The sequence below is a fragment of the Trachypithecus francoisi genome, unplaced genomic scaffold (genome assembly GCF_009764315.1).
Source record: "Trachypithecus francoisi isolate TF-2019V2 unplaced genomic scaffold, Tfra_2.0 Lachesis_group17, whole genome shotgun sequence".
Lineage (NCBI taxonomy): Eukaryota > Metazoa > Chordata > Mammalia > Primates > Cercopithecidae > Trachypithecus > Trachypithecus francoisi.
The window spans coordinates 19,136,508-19,156,248 of record NW_022681462.1 but is presented as its reverse complement, the minus strand read 5'-3'; the positions used below and the strand labels follow the sequence as shown (position 1 = coordinate 19,156,248).

General features: G+C 42.2%; 1 protein-coding gene and 1 long non-coding RNA gene across 4 annotated transcripts in view; one reads left to right on the top strand and one right to left on the bottom strand.

The window, feature by feature from the left end:
* Nucleotides 1–19,741, bottom strand: part of ARHGAP25 (Rho GTPase activating protein 25) — a 91,684-nt gene that overhangs the window by 46,634 nt on the left and 25,309 nt on the right. For all 3 annotated transcript variants that reach the window (XM_033239286.1, XM_033239288.1, XM_033239287.1), the window contains exon 2: nucleotides 4,622–4,821. In XM_033239286.1, coding sequence (XP_033095177.1) covers nucleotides 4,622–4,821 — 200 coding nt within the window. The remainder of the gene's footprint in view (nucleotides 1–4,621; nucleotides 4,822–19,741) is intronic.
* LOC117099778 overlaps nucleotides 13,557–19,741 on the top strand; it is a 30,750-nt gene continuing 24,565 nt past the window's right edge. Inside the window, exon 1 of the long non-coding RNA XR_004443997.1 lies at nucleotides 13,557–13,827. This is a non-coding gene — a long non-coding RNA (uncharacterized LOC117099778). The remainder of the gene's footprint in view (nucleotides 13,828–19,741) is intronic.

The following is a 19,741-nucleotide window of genomic DNA, read 5'->3' as shown; positions in this document are numbered from 1 at the left end:
TGTGAAATCTATGATTCCAGCCTCAGTCAGTGTGATTCCAGAATTACAAATAAGGCTTCACTTACAAGTCCCACTTGCTGAGAGAAGTAACAATCAGAGTTAAACACGTTCACACCAAGGTGTAAATGACTAATTCCTCCCACTCAGCATGAGAGCCTTGAACTTCATAAATGGCAAGAGGAAGGCAAGTAAGAGGAAGAGACACCAGTAGGGGTGAGGATGGGGACACTGATGGGGAAGGAAGAACTGTTCGAGGAAGGGAAGGGCCCAAGTTGCCCAGAGCCACTTTCATGTACTTAGCAAGTTGACTGGGGTGGACTCTGTATAAAGATGGAAGGATGGAAAGGTTTATGCAGGAGACCACAAGTCCTTCAGCAGTAAAGCAATGGAGACAGCTATGGCAGTGAGGTGCCAGAATATCTAGAATTCTCTAGCTATAACATTTAAATCTATTATAAATTCAGGTAGAACTACATTTTAGCCCAACTCCTTGTTAAAGCATTTTTCAAAATGTTTATATTGGCTCATGAGAACTTAACTGTTACACTTTAAGCCAGTTAAATACAGCTATTACTAAAATTTAAATTCTATAAGCTTACAATGAGATATTTTCTACTAAAAAGGTGAAGATACTTAAATTTTACAACTTTCTGATTCTTTACTATATTTTGCTATCATTTCTGCCGTTGTGGTTACTTCCATCTATTCTATCTGCGTGGTGGAAATCCTATACAATGTGGTTCTATAGTATGTCTCTTCTCAACTCTGAGTTCAGTGATATCACGTTGGTAGCTTGCATCAGTCATGATGGGAGCATCTGCTGCACAGAAATTAGCAAATGTTGCACTTCAATCAACTCTCCCATCAGAGGGCCCATTGTTAACTATTTACCGGCATGCCGCTGATAGACAACCACTTGTGGCGATGCCTCGGAAAACAGGCAGATGAGACAATGGGACCACGGGTCTACTCTACTACTAGGATTGTCTGAGACCATCACTGTAACAGAAACTTGAGGGCAATAAGCTGAGATTCTGTTCGAAACAATTTCCCTGACAAAGAACTTTCTAGAATGGTTTATATAAAGCTGGTTGATGGACTTACACAGCCTTATACTGTTAAAACCGGACAGGATCTTTCTGAGAACTCAAAGAAAAAATGCACAGACTGCCTTCTATAGGGCCACAGGATTCCTCAAAAGCACATACAGGAAAGTCTATCATACACAGTTCCATAATTTATTTACATTCTCCTTTGTCGGACACTAGGTCCAATGTTTCTCATTATAAATAGCATTTAATATTCTTATTATTTCTTTTGGAACTTCATAGACCCAGAATCACTGTGTCTAAGGGTATGACAATTTTTTGTGTTTAGTAAATCTGGCCAAATAACTTTTTTGAAAGGTTGTACCAACCGACCCACACATCATCAGTGTAAGTGAGGGCCCTTACGCCTGATGGTTCCAAGATTATTGTGATGTTTCTGTTTTTTGGTATCTTGGGGGATAGGATGTTTGTGTGCATTCTTTTTAAATTTACAACTATTATACTTAACTTATAAAAATATTTTTAAAGAAACATTTAAAATTGTATGTGTAACCCCAGTATTCAGAGATAACCATGGTTAATACTTCTGTGTATGTCTTTCTAGACCTTTTTCTATAAATACAGATTCATGATATTTTTTCCAAGAATGGGATTAGTATACACATCACCTTCTGTTGTAAAGTGTTTTTCAAAGACAATATTATGGACATCTTTCTATATCAAAAAGTATTAATTAGGAGCATCAATGTCTGAATTGTATTTTATTGTATAGACATGTAAATGTAGCCTAATATAAGTTAGCCTCTACCACTGGGCATTGTTGTCATATCACTAATATAAACAATGCTGTGGGGAATCTATTTAATTATTGCTTGTGATAATAGTATAGACATCAGCCCAAATTCCTAACAGTGGAAAATTGATTAAATAAATTATAGAACATTCATATAATAGATTGTTTTGATATAACTAAGAATATTCTAGAGTCATATTTAGTGTTGGGGCCAATATTCATGAAGTATTTTTAATTTTTTCATTAAATAATATTTATTATACTAATTTTGCATTTACAATAGATGAGTTCCTAAATACATACGCATAGGGAAGGTTGAAAGTAGAGGGGATGTAGGTGGCTATTTCTTACTGACGGGATTGTGAATAATTTTTAAAGCCTTTGTAATCAAACTATACATATCAACACACAGTAAAATACACTATTCTTTCTAAGAAATTATTATTTTATTCCTAAAGGTTTTATTTTTCTATTATTCATATCTGAAATCAGTGTTGGATTTTATCAATGCATTTTTCAGCCATCTATTGAAGGGTTGTGTGGTTTTGCTTACTTGACCTATTGATCTGATGTATTACATCAATAGATCTCCTCAAAATAAATTATCCTTGTCATCCTAGAAGTGTTACCTAATTATCTCAGGCTAATTTAGTCCTGAGAAGGCTTTGGGTTTCTTCCTCCCAGAAGAGGAGAAGCAAGAACCTTCAGATATTTATTTTGCCCTTTGACATCAGTTTATGTTTTTACAAAACAGTTTTTCACACTTGCTTTATATCATTTGATCCTGTGACAAATGCAGGCCAGGTAGTATTGTCTGATTTTATAAAAGAATAAAGAGGGGTTCAGAAAAATTAAATAATTACAGGGCCAAACAGTGGTGGAGCCAGGAAAACAACACATCCTTTGATATAAAGTGCGTCTCACCCTCTACACTTCATGGAAACACACTCAGCTGCCCCTTTCATTGATTTGGGGTGGCCACACCTTATTGCCATCTCCCTTACACTCTGCAGATAGGAAGACTTCCTCCATCGTCTTAAGACATCAACTGCCATCTTAGCCTGGAATTGCTTGGCTTTAATAAGGTCTGGGGTGTTTATAAAGAGAAGGAAGGCTGGTTACCATGGACAGAACACTAGGCAAGAGCCCAGTCTGTGGTGGGATCCCTGTGATCCTCCTCTGGCCTCTGCAGTGACAGACACTCAGAATTCATAGCCCTTAAGTGGAGGAACTGGTTAACCGAGTCCTGCTGATGTGTAATGGATTCTCAAGCCTGCCCTTAAAGAAAACTATTCTCTTCCAAAATGACCTTTTCACTTTGGTCCCATCCACCCCCAATATCTACACATTTCTTGTCCTCATCTTTCTCGGGATTTTGTTCTGACTCCAGAAGGTTCTAGAGTCGGTCTTCCCGAATAAGCTCCTTCTGGCCAAACCCATACTTCCATCTCCACAGACATGAGTTCTAGGTGGGTGACCAACTGTGGTGGATGCCCTGAGACATCCAGTTTGCACCTGGGGTCCTGGGGTAATTGTTCAGAGCATCCTCTTTTATTCTCGCACACCACAATGGCCAAAAAAGCAATGAGGTTGGCCGAGAGACCTAGGCCCAAGATTTAGGATTAAAGCCCATTCTCACAGCCTTATCCACTGCATCAGGAAATCCTGTTTGCTCTACTTTCAAAGTATATCCAGAAGCTGACCATTTTCCTCCAGCCCACAACTCCCACTGAGCCCCTAAACATCAAAACCCCTTACCTAGATAACTTGAGTCTTCCCCTTCTCTATTTTTGAGCACAGTAGCTAGAGCTGTCTTTTTACAATTTAAACCAAAAACTGTCACTCTTTGCTCAGAGCCCTGCAATGCCTCCCTGTGGCCCCTCAGTGTGAATGCTCAGGTCCTTACCGTGGCTGGCAGTGCCCCAGCAGTCTGTGCCCCTGACCCCTGACTGCCCTCTTGCTTCTCAGATCTCATCCCCTTTGATTCCTACCTGCTAGTTCTGCTCCCACCACAGTGCCCTCCTTGCAATTCCCCATCCAGGCCAGACACACTCCCTTTGGGGCCTTAGCACCAGCTGTTCTCTCTCTGCCTGGAACACTCTTTCCCCCAGAGATCTACCCAGCGTATTCCCTCTCCTCTTTAGTTTTGATCCCAGTGTCACCCGCTTCATGAGGTCATTTGACCATTCTTTTAAAAATTACATCTTCCCTTAACTATTGACACCTGCTAGCTCATCCTATTTTTTTCTCATAGAACTAATATTTTTCCTAACAAATTACATACTTTCCTTATTTGTTATGCTTATATGTCTTTTCCTCCATATTCTAAGTTGCATATGGTAGAGATTTTTATCTGTTTTGCTCATAGTTTATTTCAAGTACCTAGAACAGTGTCTGGCATATAATAAATGCTCAGTAAATACTTACTGAACAAACAAATCAGTGAGTCCCACAATCAGTTTTCCTGAACCCAAATCCACTCTCTCTGAACCCTTGACTGAGTGTCACCACCATCACCGCCCTGTTGCCGGTCTTGACTTAGAGCCATGTGTAGGAAACTCCACAATGCCCATCCTGGGGCTTCCTAGAGGACCACTCTGTCATCTTTGCAACTCAGTTTATGTATCTAGAAAATGGTGTAAAGGAAAAAGCAATTTCCTTTCCAATGGGTGTGTCTGGTCCTATTGAGTAGGCCCCTGTGAGTTTAAACGCAATCCCAGCGGACTCCAGGCCCGCCTCCTCCATGCCTTATGAACGGGACAAACAGCCTGGCTGGTACCTGGGGCTTCGTGTCCTCTTCATCCTTGTAGTAGTAGAGCTGCTGCGCCCTCAGCACAAAGTACCTCTGCTGCCAGTTCTTCACGATGGACCTCTGCTTCTTCAGCCAGCCCATCTTGATGGGCCTCTCCAGCGGGTTGGGGGTGGACGATGGATGGAAGGCCGCCATCTGCTCGCCAGTCATCACACTCCTTGACCGAGCTATAGAGAGGAACAGACAGGCCGACTGACTGAGGGACATGGGGCAGTCAGCAAAGAGTGGGCGGAGAGGAGGGAGGAACCCCAGAGGGGCTGAGAAGCGAGGGGGGCACGACAGCCAGGTCCAGTTCAGGGGTCCAGATCGGAGCCAGAGAAAGTCCCCCCCGAGCCAGAGAAGCAGCCGAGGGGCCAGCTCCCGGTCAGGGCCAGGCCAAGAACAAAACCCAGGCGGCGGCCAGTGGCCTGGTGCACAGGCAGTCCGGCACCGCGGCGGGCCCCGTCATTCTGCAAAGCGAAAGGTTGGCTGGAGCCTTCTGAAGAGGAAGTGGCCACAGCATCTGACAAAAGGTGCTTCCTTTTTCCTGCGTGGGAGTCAGTATCTGACAAGAGAGAGGAGAAAATAATGCCTCACTCTGAAGGCTCGGGGTGAGTCCCACGCAGCTGCAGAGGCCGCCGGAAGCTGCCTGGGCACTCTTCCACAGCGGCCGGCTAGAGGAGGGGCCACACGCCACAAGCTGTGCTAGCTCCGACCTCGCTGTCGAAAGCAGGCCTCCTCCAGCGGACCCCACTCAAACCCCAGCCCCCGGCCACAGGGCCAGCCTGCAGGGAACTGGCACCTTCTGAATTCTCCTGCCCAGTGCCATTCTGTCCCCTGTCCATGGAGAGTATCCCAGCCCTTTATGCTGTACAAGGAGCTCGCTGCTGCTGCCTTCCCATTACCTTTACAGTTAGGTTGTCACTGCCAATAGAACTCAGAAGCAGGATTTGAAGCCAGAGCCCCTTGAACCTGCTGCATGGTATAATTGGCTTTTATTTTCACACAGGAAGTCTGCCTGTCATTTGATTAAGTCCAGCCTGTACCTCCACATCTTGTCTCCATGGTAACTTCCACCCAGGGCCACTCTCTCCTTTCCTTCCCTAGGCAGCGCTCCATCAATCATCCTGGTCCTCATTCAACACTTCCTTCTGAGCCCCACCTTCCTTCTTTCCCAGCCAGTTCAACGATGCCCTTGTTTCCTTGGACTGTGCTGCCCTCCACACTTGCTAATACCCAGTGTCTGCACCCCTCTCCTTCTGCCAAGTGTTGCTGGAGGAAGACTCCATCTTCCAACCCCCTTTTTCAGGTTTTATCCGTCCCTGGACCACTCACGACACAGCTAAACTAAGCCATCAACTCTACTCTCACCCCATTTCATTTCACCTGATTGGAGAGTAGTTCTACCTTTCCTGACTTTTTGACAGTGGATAAATTATGCATCTCTGAGCCTCGGCTTCCTCACTTGCTAAATTAGGATAATAATACTTCCTAGTTTGTGGAATTGTTGTAGAGATTAAACAAACATATGCAAACCACTTAGCACAGTCCCTGGTCAAAGGTAAGTATATGCTACTCTTACTATTTTTATCAACAGATGACTTTACTTCCTACTAAAAGGATGGGGGTCATCACTGAGAGCTTCTTCAACTTCCCTCTTCACTTGAAAATGTCATTCCATCATCAAGCTTCCTCTCTTTCTTCTTTCCTATCTTTAATGCATTAAATTGCCAACACCTCCTCCTTGATTTTCAAAAATATATTCAAGGGGTACATATGCTGGTTTGTTACATGAGTCCATTGCATAATGGTGGGGATTGGGTTTCTAGTGTACCCATCGCCCAAATATTGTAACCAACAGGTAATTTTTCAATCCTCACCTCCCTCCTGCCTTCCCCATTTTTGGAGTCCTCAGTGCCTATTATTCCCAACTTTATGTCCATGTATACCTATTGTTTAGCTCCCACTTATAAATAAGAACATGGGATATTTGATTTTCTGTTTCTGAGTTAGTTAGGATAAATAGCCTCCAGCTCCATCCATGTTGCTGCAAAGGACGGAATTTCATTCTTTCTGATTCCATTATTTCTAGCTCCTTCTGTGCCTGTGATTCTCAGTCTTTATAGTCATGGCATACTTTCAAACACCAGAGTTTTATATGATATTACAGAGTCTTTCCGTAGCTATCTCCAGTTGTATTATCACCCTATTTCCACATTTCACCCTTCTGTCCAGTATTGCTGTCCGAAGAGGACTTCACTGTAACTGGGCTCCCTTGACCTTCACAAGGGGTCTGAGTTCCCATAATATACCCTTATACCTGGTTCCATCTGGCAGTCACTTCTTACCTCCCACCAACGACCTGGTGAGGTCATACTAGGTTGTATCCCAGGTTGCAAGACGTATTTGATTCAGCTTCCCATTGGACAGACATCATCACAAGAGTGCTTATACTCAGATGTAGAAAAGGTAATTTGATATTTTGATGACAATTTGGTAGCTTGCTTACAAAGGATTTGCTTTATATCAGGGTGTCTTAGCAGCCCAGTTAAGAACTTTATCTGAGATCTTGATCCTCAGTTACTTGCTATCTTCAAGGCCTTCTATCTGTAATTAATCACTTGCTCTAAGGCTGTGGAAATGATCCCAAAGGAACTACAGAAAGATGTTGGCAGAATACAATGGAGAGGAGGAAATTTGATGGACTGTATACAGCTCTGTATCTCTGTAAGTCAGAGACTGTACCTTGCAAGAACTCTTATCTGTCCTAGAAAGAGGGCAGACAGTAGGCAAAAATGAAAAAGGTAGTTTACACACAAAACTTTTGGAGAAAATCAAAGAGTGATTTATTCCAGCAGATGCAGAGGCATTCTCCCCCACCTCAGTAGTCTCAGTGAAGTCCATCCCAGTGTGGCTTTTGTGACCATCCAACTGAAGCAACATCAGATATGAGAGGGAGGACCCCCTTCTAGCAGTGGCATATGAGGAACCTTTACTTGGCTTCTGGGGTGATGCTATCAAATGGAGCCAACTCAGGAGTGGGGGAAAACAGGGAGGTGCCACATGGTGGCTAGAAGGACTCAGGCCCCTTGGGCCACCCCCAGAGGCCCACAGACATCGTTAGGACCACAGTGGGGGTTAGGTGAAACTGGAAGTCTCCAACAGCATTGAAGAAGTGGGGAGGGGTTAGGAGAAGAAAGAAAGATACTACAGATTGGAGAGAATTCACTCAGCATAGAAGAAATTAGTTGCTGATATTTTGTTCATAGTTTTGTGAAATGCTTCATGCTTTGTTGTGGCAAAAACAGCTATAAAAAAACAAACAAACAAAAAACCCTCCTAGGAGCACGTGTGCATTGCAAGAATGACCTGGCAAAGGCAGGAATAAGTGCAGGGATCTTATGTTCCCAGACCTGGCCAAGAAAACCTTTGATGCCCTTGTGACAGAAAGGCAACCACCTTGTCTGCCTACATCTGATCAAGGCTCTGCCTGGTCATGTTTTATATCCATAAATGATACTACTCACTCTACATCCAACCAGTGTTTCTTTAGTGCCTGTTAACATCCCACCATACTTGATGTAACTATGGGAAATGGGCCACCTGTTACAAGTTAGAGAGTGGGGATAGCTCAGTATAAACTTCCGCACTGCTGGAATTAGGCCCAAACCCTGGGGGTAGGGAGACAGCTGGGGACTCAGATGAGCTAGGGATTAAGCAGGGGCACTTTCCAACCCGTGTGCAGAGCCATCTCCCTCCTTAGCCCACAGTGTTGCTCACCAGCCAGGCCTAGCATGAGATGATTAAAATATAGCTGAGAAGAAAGTCTGGGGGCCTTGAGTTTGTCTTGGTTTTGATTAACTTTCCTTGTTAGGTTCTTTGAACAGTCTCTCTTCTTCGTGGGTGTGACTTGTTCCGGATAAAGTAAACAAAGAGATCTGTTACTATTAATGGAGCTGTTTCTCATAATGAAAATAATAACCATGATAAGCTTCACTTGTGAGCCAGTCATTGTACCCCGAGTGCACGTTCCCAACCCTTCAGGAAGGAGGTCTGAAGCAGGCTGAGGGTTGGAGAGGGGGCTGCAGGCAGACCAGGGCGGCAGGGGGGAAGGTGGGAAGGCAGTTGTTCAGTGTTTACTGAACAGCCCGGGGCGAGTGAGAAATGAGGGCCTCAATGAGGTTAGAAACATCACCTTACTCTAGTAGAGAGAGGACGAGAAAGCCCCTACCACTGCACTGTCTAGTACAGTAGCCACTAATCATGAGTGGCTGTGTCCCTTTAAGTGAATTAAATAGGTTACATTAAGTTAAAATTGAGTTTCTCTGTCATACTAACCATGTTTTAAGTACTTGGTAAGCCTGTGTGTTTTTTGGCTACAGTACTGGACACACAGATAGAGAATATTTCCATTATCACAGACAGTTCTGCCGGTCAGCACTTGCCAGAACCTGAGTGCTATCATTACAAAGCGTGGGGTGGAAATGGGCCATAAAAGTGAGGCAGCATTTTATCAAATAGAGAAATCAAGCTGGAGGGCCCAGAGAAGAAGTGCTTTAGGTGACAGAGTGAGGCATTCAACCTTGATTAGAGAGGTGGTAGGGAGCTATTTCATATTCCTGAGCGAGGGACGCCCATGATAAAATATAGTTATATGACTGGACTGTTCGTGTTGAATTTTAGTCTGCAGGTGAGAGACAGTACTGGAAAGGAAAGAAGAGAAATAGAAGACGTGCCATATGCCTAGGGATGTTGTTTCTGCTGTAGAAGTTAGCTGCTTTTTGCCCCAAGATGGGGCAAGGGAAAATTAAAGAAGGAAGTATGAACAGAGAAGTCAGCTGAGAAACGTTATCACTTCCTTTCTTCATCTTTTGCCACTGAACCCTCAAAATAATCTGCTTTCAATTCTGACTCAGTCTAGATTCTACTTTGGATGGCTGTAAATGTGTGGGCGAGGTGTGAATAGTTCTTTCAGAGCTGGGGAAACAATTTCAGGTATTTTCTCAGTATGTTGATATGAGCCATGCATTAGTTTGGAAACCATGTTTAAATGGATTTGAAAAGGGAGTAGAATTTGCATGGCTTCCCCCAGCCCTCTCTTCTGATCTGTAGACCCATCCATCCAGCTTCCTAACCCATCTCCGTGAGAATGTCAAATTCATCATGCTTACCACCTCATCAAACTTACTACCTTTCCCCTTCTCACCTCTACTATTCCTCTTGCTAACACTGACACACACGCCCAAACCTGCTTTACCTCCACTGATCTCTCTGATGTACTTGAGTGACATTCTCCCAGCCAACCAATCAACACAGAAGGCTGCCTGTTCCTTATATTCAGCACAGACAGCATTGCTTATGACGTGAGCCTTCTAAAACAAAATTCTAATCATGTTACTTTCCTGCCTGAAAGCCTCTGATGACCCCCAACACCTCCCTCCTAAAAGATGAAGGCTAAACTACCATGGAGTTGGAGTCCTTCGTGACTTTTTCTGCTGCGTTTCCTGCTCTTTCTTCATACCCATCCTGCACTTTATCCAGGACAGCATGCTATTCTCTCTGCTGGAATGTCCTCCCCACCCGCCCCCACCTACATCCAATTTGACCTCTTGGAAAACTCTTACTTGTCCTGCAAGCATCCCTTCAGGTCCCACTTGCTGTGAGAAGCCTTCCCGGCCCTGCCAGACTTAGTTGCTCCCTGGCTCTGGACCCTTGTCACTGGGGATACATGTGCATCGTAGCCTTCATCACCTTGCTTGGTACTTTTTTCTTTCCCTGTCTTCCCTCTCCACTTGCACTCTAAGAAGACAGGGGTACTGCCTTGATGTTTGGCCTTGCTCATCCTTGTATCCTGCACTTAACACAGTGCCTAACAGAGAGAAGGAAGGAGAAAGTAGCAGAAGTGCACAGGCTTCTACATATACAGCCTTGGGTAAGCCATATTCTATCTCTGAGGGCCAGTTTCCTCCTCTGTTAAACTGTGATAATAACATGTATCTTGTGAGGTGATAAATCCATAGGGATTAGTAAGGATAAGTGGACAGGTCCCAGCCAGTGCCTGCTTCTCAAAACATGGACATTAAATGAAAGCTATTATTATTAACATTATTATTATGGTATGGACTCAATTTTATTCTAAATGAGAGAAAAGAAATAAAATATTAAGGAAGGGAGGGATGAAAAGAGGGAGAGAGACTGAATAGAGGGAGATTAGCTGGACATTGCACAATATCCCAGGTGCAAAGTCAGAAGCCTGGATTAGGATGGAAACAATATGAGAGGTTAATACCGAGAGGATTCAGCCACCTGCTGAACAAGGAGGAGCAGGAGACAAAGATATTTGTGAGGTTTGGGGTTTGAGTGGCTCAGGTAAGGCAGCTTTCCCCATTCATTCATTCAAGATTGAGGACTTGACATGCACCAGAACCATTTCGGGTCCTGAGGATATGAGATCAATCAGACACGGCCCTGATGGATCTGGGAGACCCATTCATGGAAGCAAGGAAGGAAATCAGAGAACAAGGTCAGTTTGAACAGTCGAGTGAGACCAGATCTGGACATGATAAAATGTGAGCGGGGAATGAGAGCTTCAAGCTTCCCAAGAGTTTTGGTTTTGATAAGTAAGGCTTATGAATTAAGAAAGAGATTAGGGGGAGAAAAGAGGTGCAAGTGAAAGCCAGGAGATTTGAGTGACATGAAAATCTCAGACCAGAAAAGTTATTTGCATAGATATTCAGAAACCAAAGAAAAGATGGCATAGAGGAAACCAGCAGAGAGGGAAGCATTTCTAACTTGAGGCTATGGGGATAAACTGAGATGCAAGACAGAAAAGGATGCTGTTTTTCTCAGGATTTTTAGTAAAACTCCACACCTCCTAGAAAAGCATCTGGCAATTGAAGCATCTTGATAAATATTTGCTGAGTTAATAAAATAAATGTTTTGAAACGAAATGTGAGCCACCATGCAGGCATTTTGTATTTGCAAGAAATATTGGCCAATTTACCTATTGGCGGGATTTCTGGATGTGTTCACTGTACCTACTTGAGCAGAGTGGCCGATGGAAGATATAATCCCTGATCTAACAATAATGAATATCAATAGTTACTTATGTATTGAGTACTTACCATGAGCCAGTCACAGTGCAAGCACTTTATACAGCTGTGTCATTTAATGCTCATGATCTTTAGGGTAAGCACCATATTTTCACCCTCATTTTTCAGACAAGGAACCAAAGGTCACAGAGGTGAAATGACCCGTTCCAGTTAACAACCAGAAATCTGATTTCAAAGCCCGAGATCCATACCTAAGCCACAGCCCAGAAAGGAGCATGTATTCTTGTGGTAAAGAGAGACATCCACATTGGAGATGGAATCCATGTCTAGTAATTCACAGGGTTAAAGAACCCAAAGTGAAGTGGACAGGAGAGACCATGCCACCCTTCACTGAGCTGGGAACAAAGCCACTGTTCCTAACCTATCATGTGAAGCAGCTGCCTCAGCCCCACCCATGTTGCCTCTAGATTGTGCAAACAATTTTGTGCTATTTCCCCCAGTGTATGCTCTGCAAGGCTCAGCAGACCTTGAACAAACAGTGACAGATACATGGTACTGAAACCTCAAGCCCACCACTGAGGCTGTGCTGACACTCCAACAGGAAAATGGACATTTTAGGTAATCCTACTAGCTGCTACCTAAGCTCATGTGAAGAGACCTAGGGATTCTGAGCAAGGCCCAGTGTGGCCGAAGCATGGGAGGGAGAGAGACTGAGCTAAGCTACTGTGGGCCGGCAGTCAGGCCCACACCACAGCTGAGGAGGGAGCCTGCTGGGGAGCTCTCTGAAACAGCAGACCTGGCATCACTACCACCTGAAAATGATAGACAGATTCATACATTGCTGCCCACACCCTGCACACATACACACATGCAACGCCCCTACCACATTCACACACACATACATGCAGACCCCCCACCTATCCTGTTGTCAGACTGTGGGATGATGGCCCTCAGTTTCCACCCAGAAGGAAATTAGGACATTTGACTTCAGAAACTTCAGGCTCATTTTCTGTATCCCTTTTCTGTCTTCAAAGCCAACGGCCCCCCATCGAAAAGCGCCCATCATTCTTTTGAGTTTCATTGTTAACTTTAGTATGAAAAGCATTGCCCCTTCAAAAGGCATCTTAATGTGAGACTGATAACAGCAAAGGAGGCTTCTCTGTACCCTGAAATTAAATTACCCGGATATTCCCAGGACACTCACCCTTGAGACAAATTTGTATAACCTAATTCATAGAAATATCTAAAAGTCATTCCCTAAATGCCTGCCTCAATACTCTGGAATTGGGCAGATTTAATTTTCCCATGTTCTATGGATTCTAGAAATGCCCTTTATTGTTTGACAAGTGACTATGTCAACCTAGAGGAAAAAATTCTGCTTTGGAAAGGGGCTTGGCACCGATAGCTATGTCTTCTGCAGGAAGAGGTAAAAAATGCTGTCTTGGTAGCAATATGCGACAGAGAGAGGGACATTATCTCTGTGTGTGTGAGAGAGAGAGAAAGAGAGAGGAAGAGAGAATGACAGAATGAGAACGAGAGAGAGAGAGAGAAAGAGAGAGAGAAAGGGAGAGGGAGAGAGAATGACAGAGAGTGAGAACGAGAAAGAGAGAAAGAAAGAGAGAGGGAGAGAGGAGAGAGAATGACAGAGAGTGAGAGAAAGGGAGAGAGAGAGGAGTACTGGCTTTCTGTTTCTTCTTTCTCATCAGCAGCTCTGGAAACCTGAGCCAGGAACAAATGTTGCAAGGTTTTTCTGCACTCCAGCAAATTTGTTTGACCTAGGATGCCTCTCCAGGGCCACCCCTCCAGTGTTCATGTTTTGTGGCTTTCGTGTTTCTTAGGAATTTAGAGTGCAGTTGCCTCTTGTGGGTCTGCGTGTCTCCATCAGTTGCAACACCTTACCCGGCCCTCTCTGCCTATCTCTGCATAACAGGAAGCCACGTGTAATAACAAGAAGCTTGCGGAATCATGAATGTTTCCTACTGAACACTGCCCCAGAGCTGCCTCTTCCTCAGCACAAGGCAAAGTGGAGATCTGGCAATCAGAGGGCAGATTTCTCTGGGGTGACACTGTAGCTGCTTAACTGCATATGCAAGCTACCTGCTTTCCCAGGCATGAGTGTAAAGGAAGAACAATTCTCATCAGGTAAGACTGCAGGATAATTAGTGCAGTAAGCTCTGTCCAGCACCCTGCTGGTGTGTTAAATTAGGAATAGCAATCGAAGTACGGACCCCTCCATTGTCAAAACTAGTCATTTATTTTAGGTAAGAGGTTTTGGTTCACTGGTCACTGGCATTCATAAATAAATAAGTGCGTTAGGATGCTTGAAATATTTGTATTGCATAAGCATGGATGAATTACACGGCCTGACTAATGCACAGGAAGGACCCTTCCAGGACAATGCTCAAGTACTGGCAACTACCATCAAGCACTGGCCTTTGAGGAGGCCACAAGCCCTTACAGCCTAACAGGCATCACTCCAGTCAGTTTCTGGGGCCTCTACAGCTCTTAGGGAACTGTGATTTTAAACTTTAACTCTACTGAGAGTTAAGGTGATCAATGAACAATACTAGCAGTGGGGTGGGCCCAGGAAATAAGCCATAATGTGTTTCTCCTATTCTACAACCTGATAAAAAGATTCCATTAAAAACTGAGACAATTTGGTCATGGATAGAGGATAGATGATACCAACGAATTATTGATTAGTTTTGTTAGGCGTGATCAGGACAATGTGGTTAGAAAAGAAAATGTCCATATTTTTTAAGGACGCATACTTAAGCATGGGGAAAATGTGTCTGGGATTTGCTTTAAAATATCTTAGCATAGGCCGGGCGCGGTGGCTCAAGCCTGTAATCCCAGCACTTTGGGAGGCAGAGACGGGCGGATCACGAGGTCAGGAGATCGAGACCATCCTGGCTAACACGGTGAAACCCCGTCTCTACTAAAAAATACAAAAAACTAGCCGGGCGAGGTGGCGGGCGCCTGTAGTCCCAGCTACTCGGGAGGCTGAGGCAGGAGAATGGCGTGAACCCGGGAGGCGGAGCTTGCAGTGAGCTGAGATCCAGCCACTGCACTCCAGCCTGGGCGACAGAGCGAGACTCCATCTCAAAAAAAAAAAAAAAAAAAAAAAATATATATATATATATATATATCTTAGCATAAAAGGGAATAAAAGAAAAAGAAAGGGATAGATAAAACAATGTGACAAAATCTTGTGTTGCATTTCAGTAGTGGCTCTCCATGGGGGTTCATTATATTTTCTCTGTTGATGTTTGGAATGTTGATATAATAAATGGCTTTTTTTTCAAGATTCTATTAGGCTTAAAAATAAATTCAATAGGCTTGTTGGGTTTTTTTTACATGCCAACTATTGTTCTAAACTTCAACTTGTCCATTTTCCAAGGTTTGCATTTCAGACCTGTTACTCCTCAGAGCACAGCAGAATGACACTGCACAGATGTTACACCACTCACGTACACATTCCCTCCCAGACAGATCCGCCTCCATCCCCCTGCACTGTCACTTTATCAGCTGATGAATGGGAAGAACCGAGGGACTTACTGAGGCTGCCAGTATGGATAGTATCTCCTGTAAAGTCAGCTTTTACCCCAACACTTACTGGCAGAGAGGGAGAAAGGGCAGTAGAAACTGGAGGGAGCCCGAGGGCGGTCTGCAAGGGAACTTAGGAAGGAATGACAACCTAGAATTCTGGGTGACCTCATGGCAAGAGCTTCCATTTCCAAATTTCCGTTAAAATGACAAAGGGACTAGTTCAGTAATAATAAGGGAAATCTAAAATGAAAGTAAAAGTAAAGAAGGATGCTATGATTGCATGTCATTTGAGGGGAAGAGGGATTTCTGCAAGATGTAGGATAGGCAAGGCTAAACTGAAGACAGCCATTGGTCCCACAACTCAATGCATATGGAACAGCCTGCCCCAGAGGGAGTGGAAAGGGCCCAAGAAAAACCTGCACTAACAACGCCTGGAGAGGAACAGCAGCAGCATGGAAGCAGGGAACAGAGGGAGACCTGAGAGCTACTTCCAAGTGTGCACAGAGGCCTGGCTGGGGCATGTTATTTCCAGTTTACCCTGGGTGCCCAAAGTCAGGCCAGACAAAAAGTAACAGCTCTGTCCTGTTAGCTCCTCAACCAGGTCACAATGTCAGTGAGAACAGAGGGTGCCTTTCCAACTAACCTGGAGCTACACAAAAAGAAAAACAAGAAGAAAACGAACTTTTCCTTCAACAGAGAGGGGAGCTACCCTCCCGTTTTAACCCCTTAACTGGATGCATCTTAAAAAGTTACACATAAGCTTGCCATAGCACCCAGCAATTCCACTGCTGGGAATCTATTCAGGGGATGTGAAGGCACATGTCCATAATAGTTTTTGTATGTGAATGTTTCTAGCAGTATTACAGATGATGGTCAAAACTGAAAACAATCCAGAAGCCATCAACAGGTAACTGGGTAAACAAAATGTGGGAAAGCCAAATAACGCAATACTACTCGGCAACACCAAGGAGCAAAGGACTGATTCATGCCACACAATGAACCTCAAAAACATTCAGCTAAGTGAAAGAACTCAAATGCAAAAGACAATAAATTATGAGTCCATGCATAAGAAATATCCAGAAAGGGCAATTCTGTAGAGTCAGTGGTTGCCAGGACTGAAGGTGAGAGCAGGGATTGTTTGCAAAACAGCTGGAGAGAACATTTTGGGGTAATAAAAATGTCCTAAAACTGGATTGTGATAATCATTCCACAACTTTATAAATTTACTAAAAATCATTGAATTGTACACTTACAATGAAGGAATTTCATGACATATAAATTATACCTCAATAAAGTTTTTAAAAGAAAGATTAGAAACTAAATAATATATATAACTGCCATACACACAAAAAAACCACCATGGAAATAGTGGCAAGTAGAACAGTCTCTGCATAGAAAAAATGAGAATAATTTTCTACACCTTTTATGCAGTGAAACATGCCAGAAACATGCCAGTTAGAGATTTTTGCCTGTTTTGCCACTCAAATGTCTAGAATATTCCGGGAATGCAAGAATTCCTCAATATTTAAAAAACTAGTAAATGGTTCAGCCCATCAATAATTTAAAAACTTGTATGTTTTCAAAGATTATGAACTTGCTTTTGATAAATTCAACATTAGTTTATATTAAATGTTAGCTATAAAGAACAAAAGATCACATTCTTAGGTGTTAAAGAGTATTTCAAACCAAAAAAAGGGGAGAGGAGAATTGAAGGAATGCTCTATATTGCTGAAAATTCAACTACAGAAAATTGGAAGAATTAAACATTTTTAGGATTCAGGCCAAATATTTGCTTGGTGTTTTAACTGTATATGGAAAAATGATGAAGTACAGAGAAGAATCTTCAAAGAAACAGAAAATGACACAGCAGAAAATTTCTGATGCTTCTACTGCATCATATAATTAAGAGCTGTGAAGTTTATGAAAATTTTCACTGCTGTGACACTTTGCAATTTTGTTAAAGATTTTTTAGAGTTTGATAAAGAAAGCACTCTAAAATTCATGAAAGATGAACAAATACAAAAAACCAACATCATTGTCTTCGTTACAGCTGGTGACTTGTGAAAAACTATCGAGATTTTACTTTTTCATAAAATTGTATTATTTACCAGCATTTCTATCAACTTTGGGCTACACTTCATGGTACTTGAGTAAGGCTTTGCAGAATGCAGTATTTTCCCCGTGATTCAGCCACTGACATCTGGCAGTTCTGTTTCCTCTTCAAAGCTGTCAAACATTATCAGCTGCCTGAAAAATGCTTTAGGGGGTTTCCCTTTTATCACCCAAGGTCCTCACAAAAATGTCAGGACTTATTTTGGATGTATCTGTGAGCAACTGTAGTGTTTCTGTCTGACCTGGGCTTTCCTGGCCCACACACTAGCCTCTGCTTGACATTTCTTTTTGGCTGGCCACTCCTTCACAGTTCTTATGGAAGAACTAGAAGAATACCACTTTTGTTTCTTTTTGCTTTTTCTGTTTGTTTTTAGCCAATAGTCACTGAAGGATCAACTAAGCTTTTGTGCAGAGGTTAAAGAAGCAGGGACCAGAGATGCACAAACAGGAGGTAAAAGAAGGAGAACCATGAGGGGGTGACTCAACAGGCTAACACCAGGACCCAAGGATGCAGTCCCAATTCCAAATCCCTCTGGCTTAGCACATCTAATAGCATACGAGATCTTTTGAAGGTGAAAAATGAGTTGTAATATTTGACTTGGGCTACTTTTCTCCAATTATAACTTGTGTGATTTGATTTATTTTTTCCCAATTATTGTTATTGCAGTAAAACACACATAAAATTTACTATCTTAACTATTTTTGAGTGTACAGTTCAGTAGTATTAAGTAGATTCACATTATTGTGCAACCATCACCATCCATTTTCAGAACTCTTTTCATCTTGAAAAACTGAAATTCTGTACCCATTAAAGAGTTAACTCCCTTTTCCTTTTTCCCCTATCCCCCGGTAACCACCATTCTATTTTCTGTCTCTAAGAATTTGTCTACTCTAAGCACCTCATATAAGTGGAATTATGCAGTATTTGTCTTTTTTGAAGCGGCTTATTTCACTTAGCATAATGTCCTCAAGATTCATCCATGTTATAGCATATTGCAGAATGTCCTTCCTTTTTAAGGCTGAATAATATTCTATTGAATGTATATACCACATTTTGTTTGTCAATTCATTTGTCAATGGACACCTAGGTTGCCTCCATGTTTTAGTTAATACAGATGATACTGCTATGAATGTGATGCACAAATATCTCTTGAAGACTCTGTTTTCAATTCTTTGAGTATATATTTAGATGTGGAATTGTGGGATCAGGTAGTAATTCTATTTTTCAGTTTTTGAGAAACTGCTATACTGTTTTCCATAGTAGCTGTAACATTTAACATTTCCACCAACAGTGCAAAAGGGTTTCAATATCTCCACATCCTTACCAACATTTGTTATCTTTCAGTTTTTTAATAGCAGCCATCATAATGGGTGTGAGTTGCTATCTCACTGTAGTTTGGGTTGCATTTCCCTAATGATTACTAATATTGATAGCATTCTTTTATTTATTGTCCATTTGCATATCTTCTTTGGAGAAATGTGTATTCAAGTCCTTTGCCCATTCTTGAACTGAGTTTTTTTGTGAGGTTTTTTTTTTTTTTTTTGTAGAGTTTGGGAGCTCCTTATATATTCTGGATATTAATCCTTTGTTAGATATATGATTTGCAAATATTTTCTCCTATTCTGTTGATTTTTCACTCTGTTTGTAGTATATTTTGATACATAATTTTTTAAATTTTCGAAAGTCTAATTTGACTATTTTTTCTTCTGTCACCTGTGCCTTTGGTGTTAAAGCCAAGAAATCATTGCCAAATTCAATGTTGTGAAGTTTTTGCCCTACGTCTTCTTCTAAGAGTTTTACAGTTTTAGGTCTTAAATTTAGTTCATGGCTCCACTTTGAGTTAACTTTTGTATATGGTATGAGTTAAAGGCCTAACTTTATTATTTTGCATGCGGATATCCAGTTTTCCTAGCACCATTTTTGAAAAGATAATATTTTCCCCATTAAATTATCTTGGTACCCTTCTTGAAAATCATTTGACCATACACATATATGTGAGGGTTTATTTCTAGACACTCTATTCTATTCCATTCATCTGTGTCTGTCTTTATGCCATTACTACACTGTTTTGGTTTACTCTAAGTTTTGTAAGTAATCATATAATTTTTGAAATCAGGAAATGTGAGTTATCCAGCAATGTTCTTTTTCAAAATTTTTTTTGCTATTCAGGATCCCTTGAGATTCCATATGAACTTTAGGATGAGTTTTTCTGTTTCTACAAAAAAAAAGTCATTGGGGTTTTGATAGGAATTGCATTAAATCTGTAGGTTGGTTTCGATAGTATTAAGTCTTCCAACCTAGGGAGCCTGGGATGTCTTCCCATTATTCTATTCTTCTTTAATTTCTTTCAGAAATATTTTGCAGTTTTTGCGGTTTTGTAGTGCAAGTATTTCA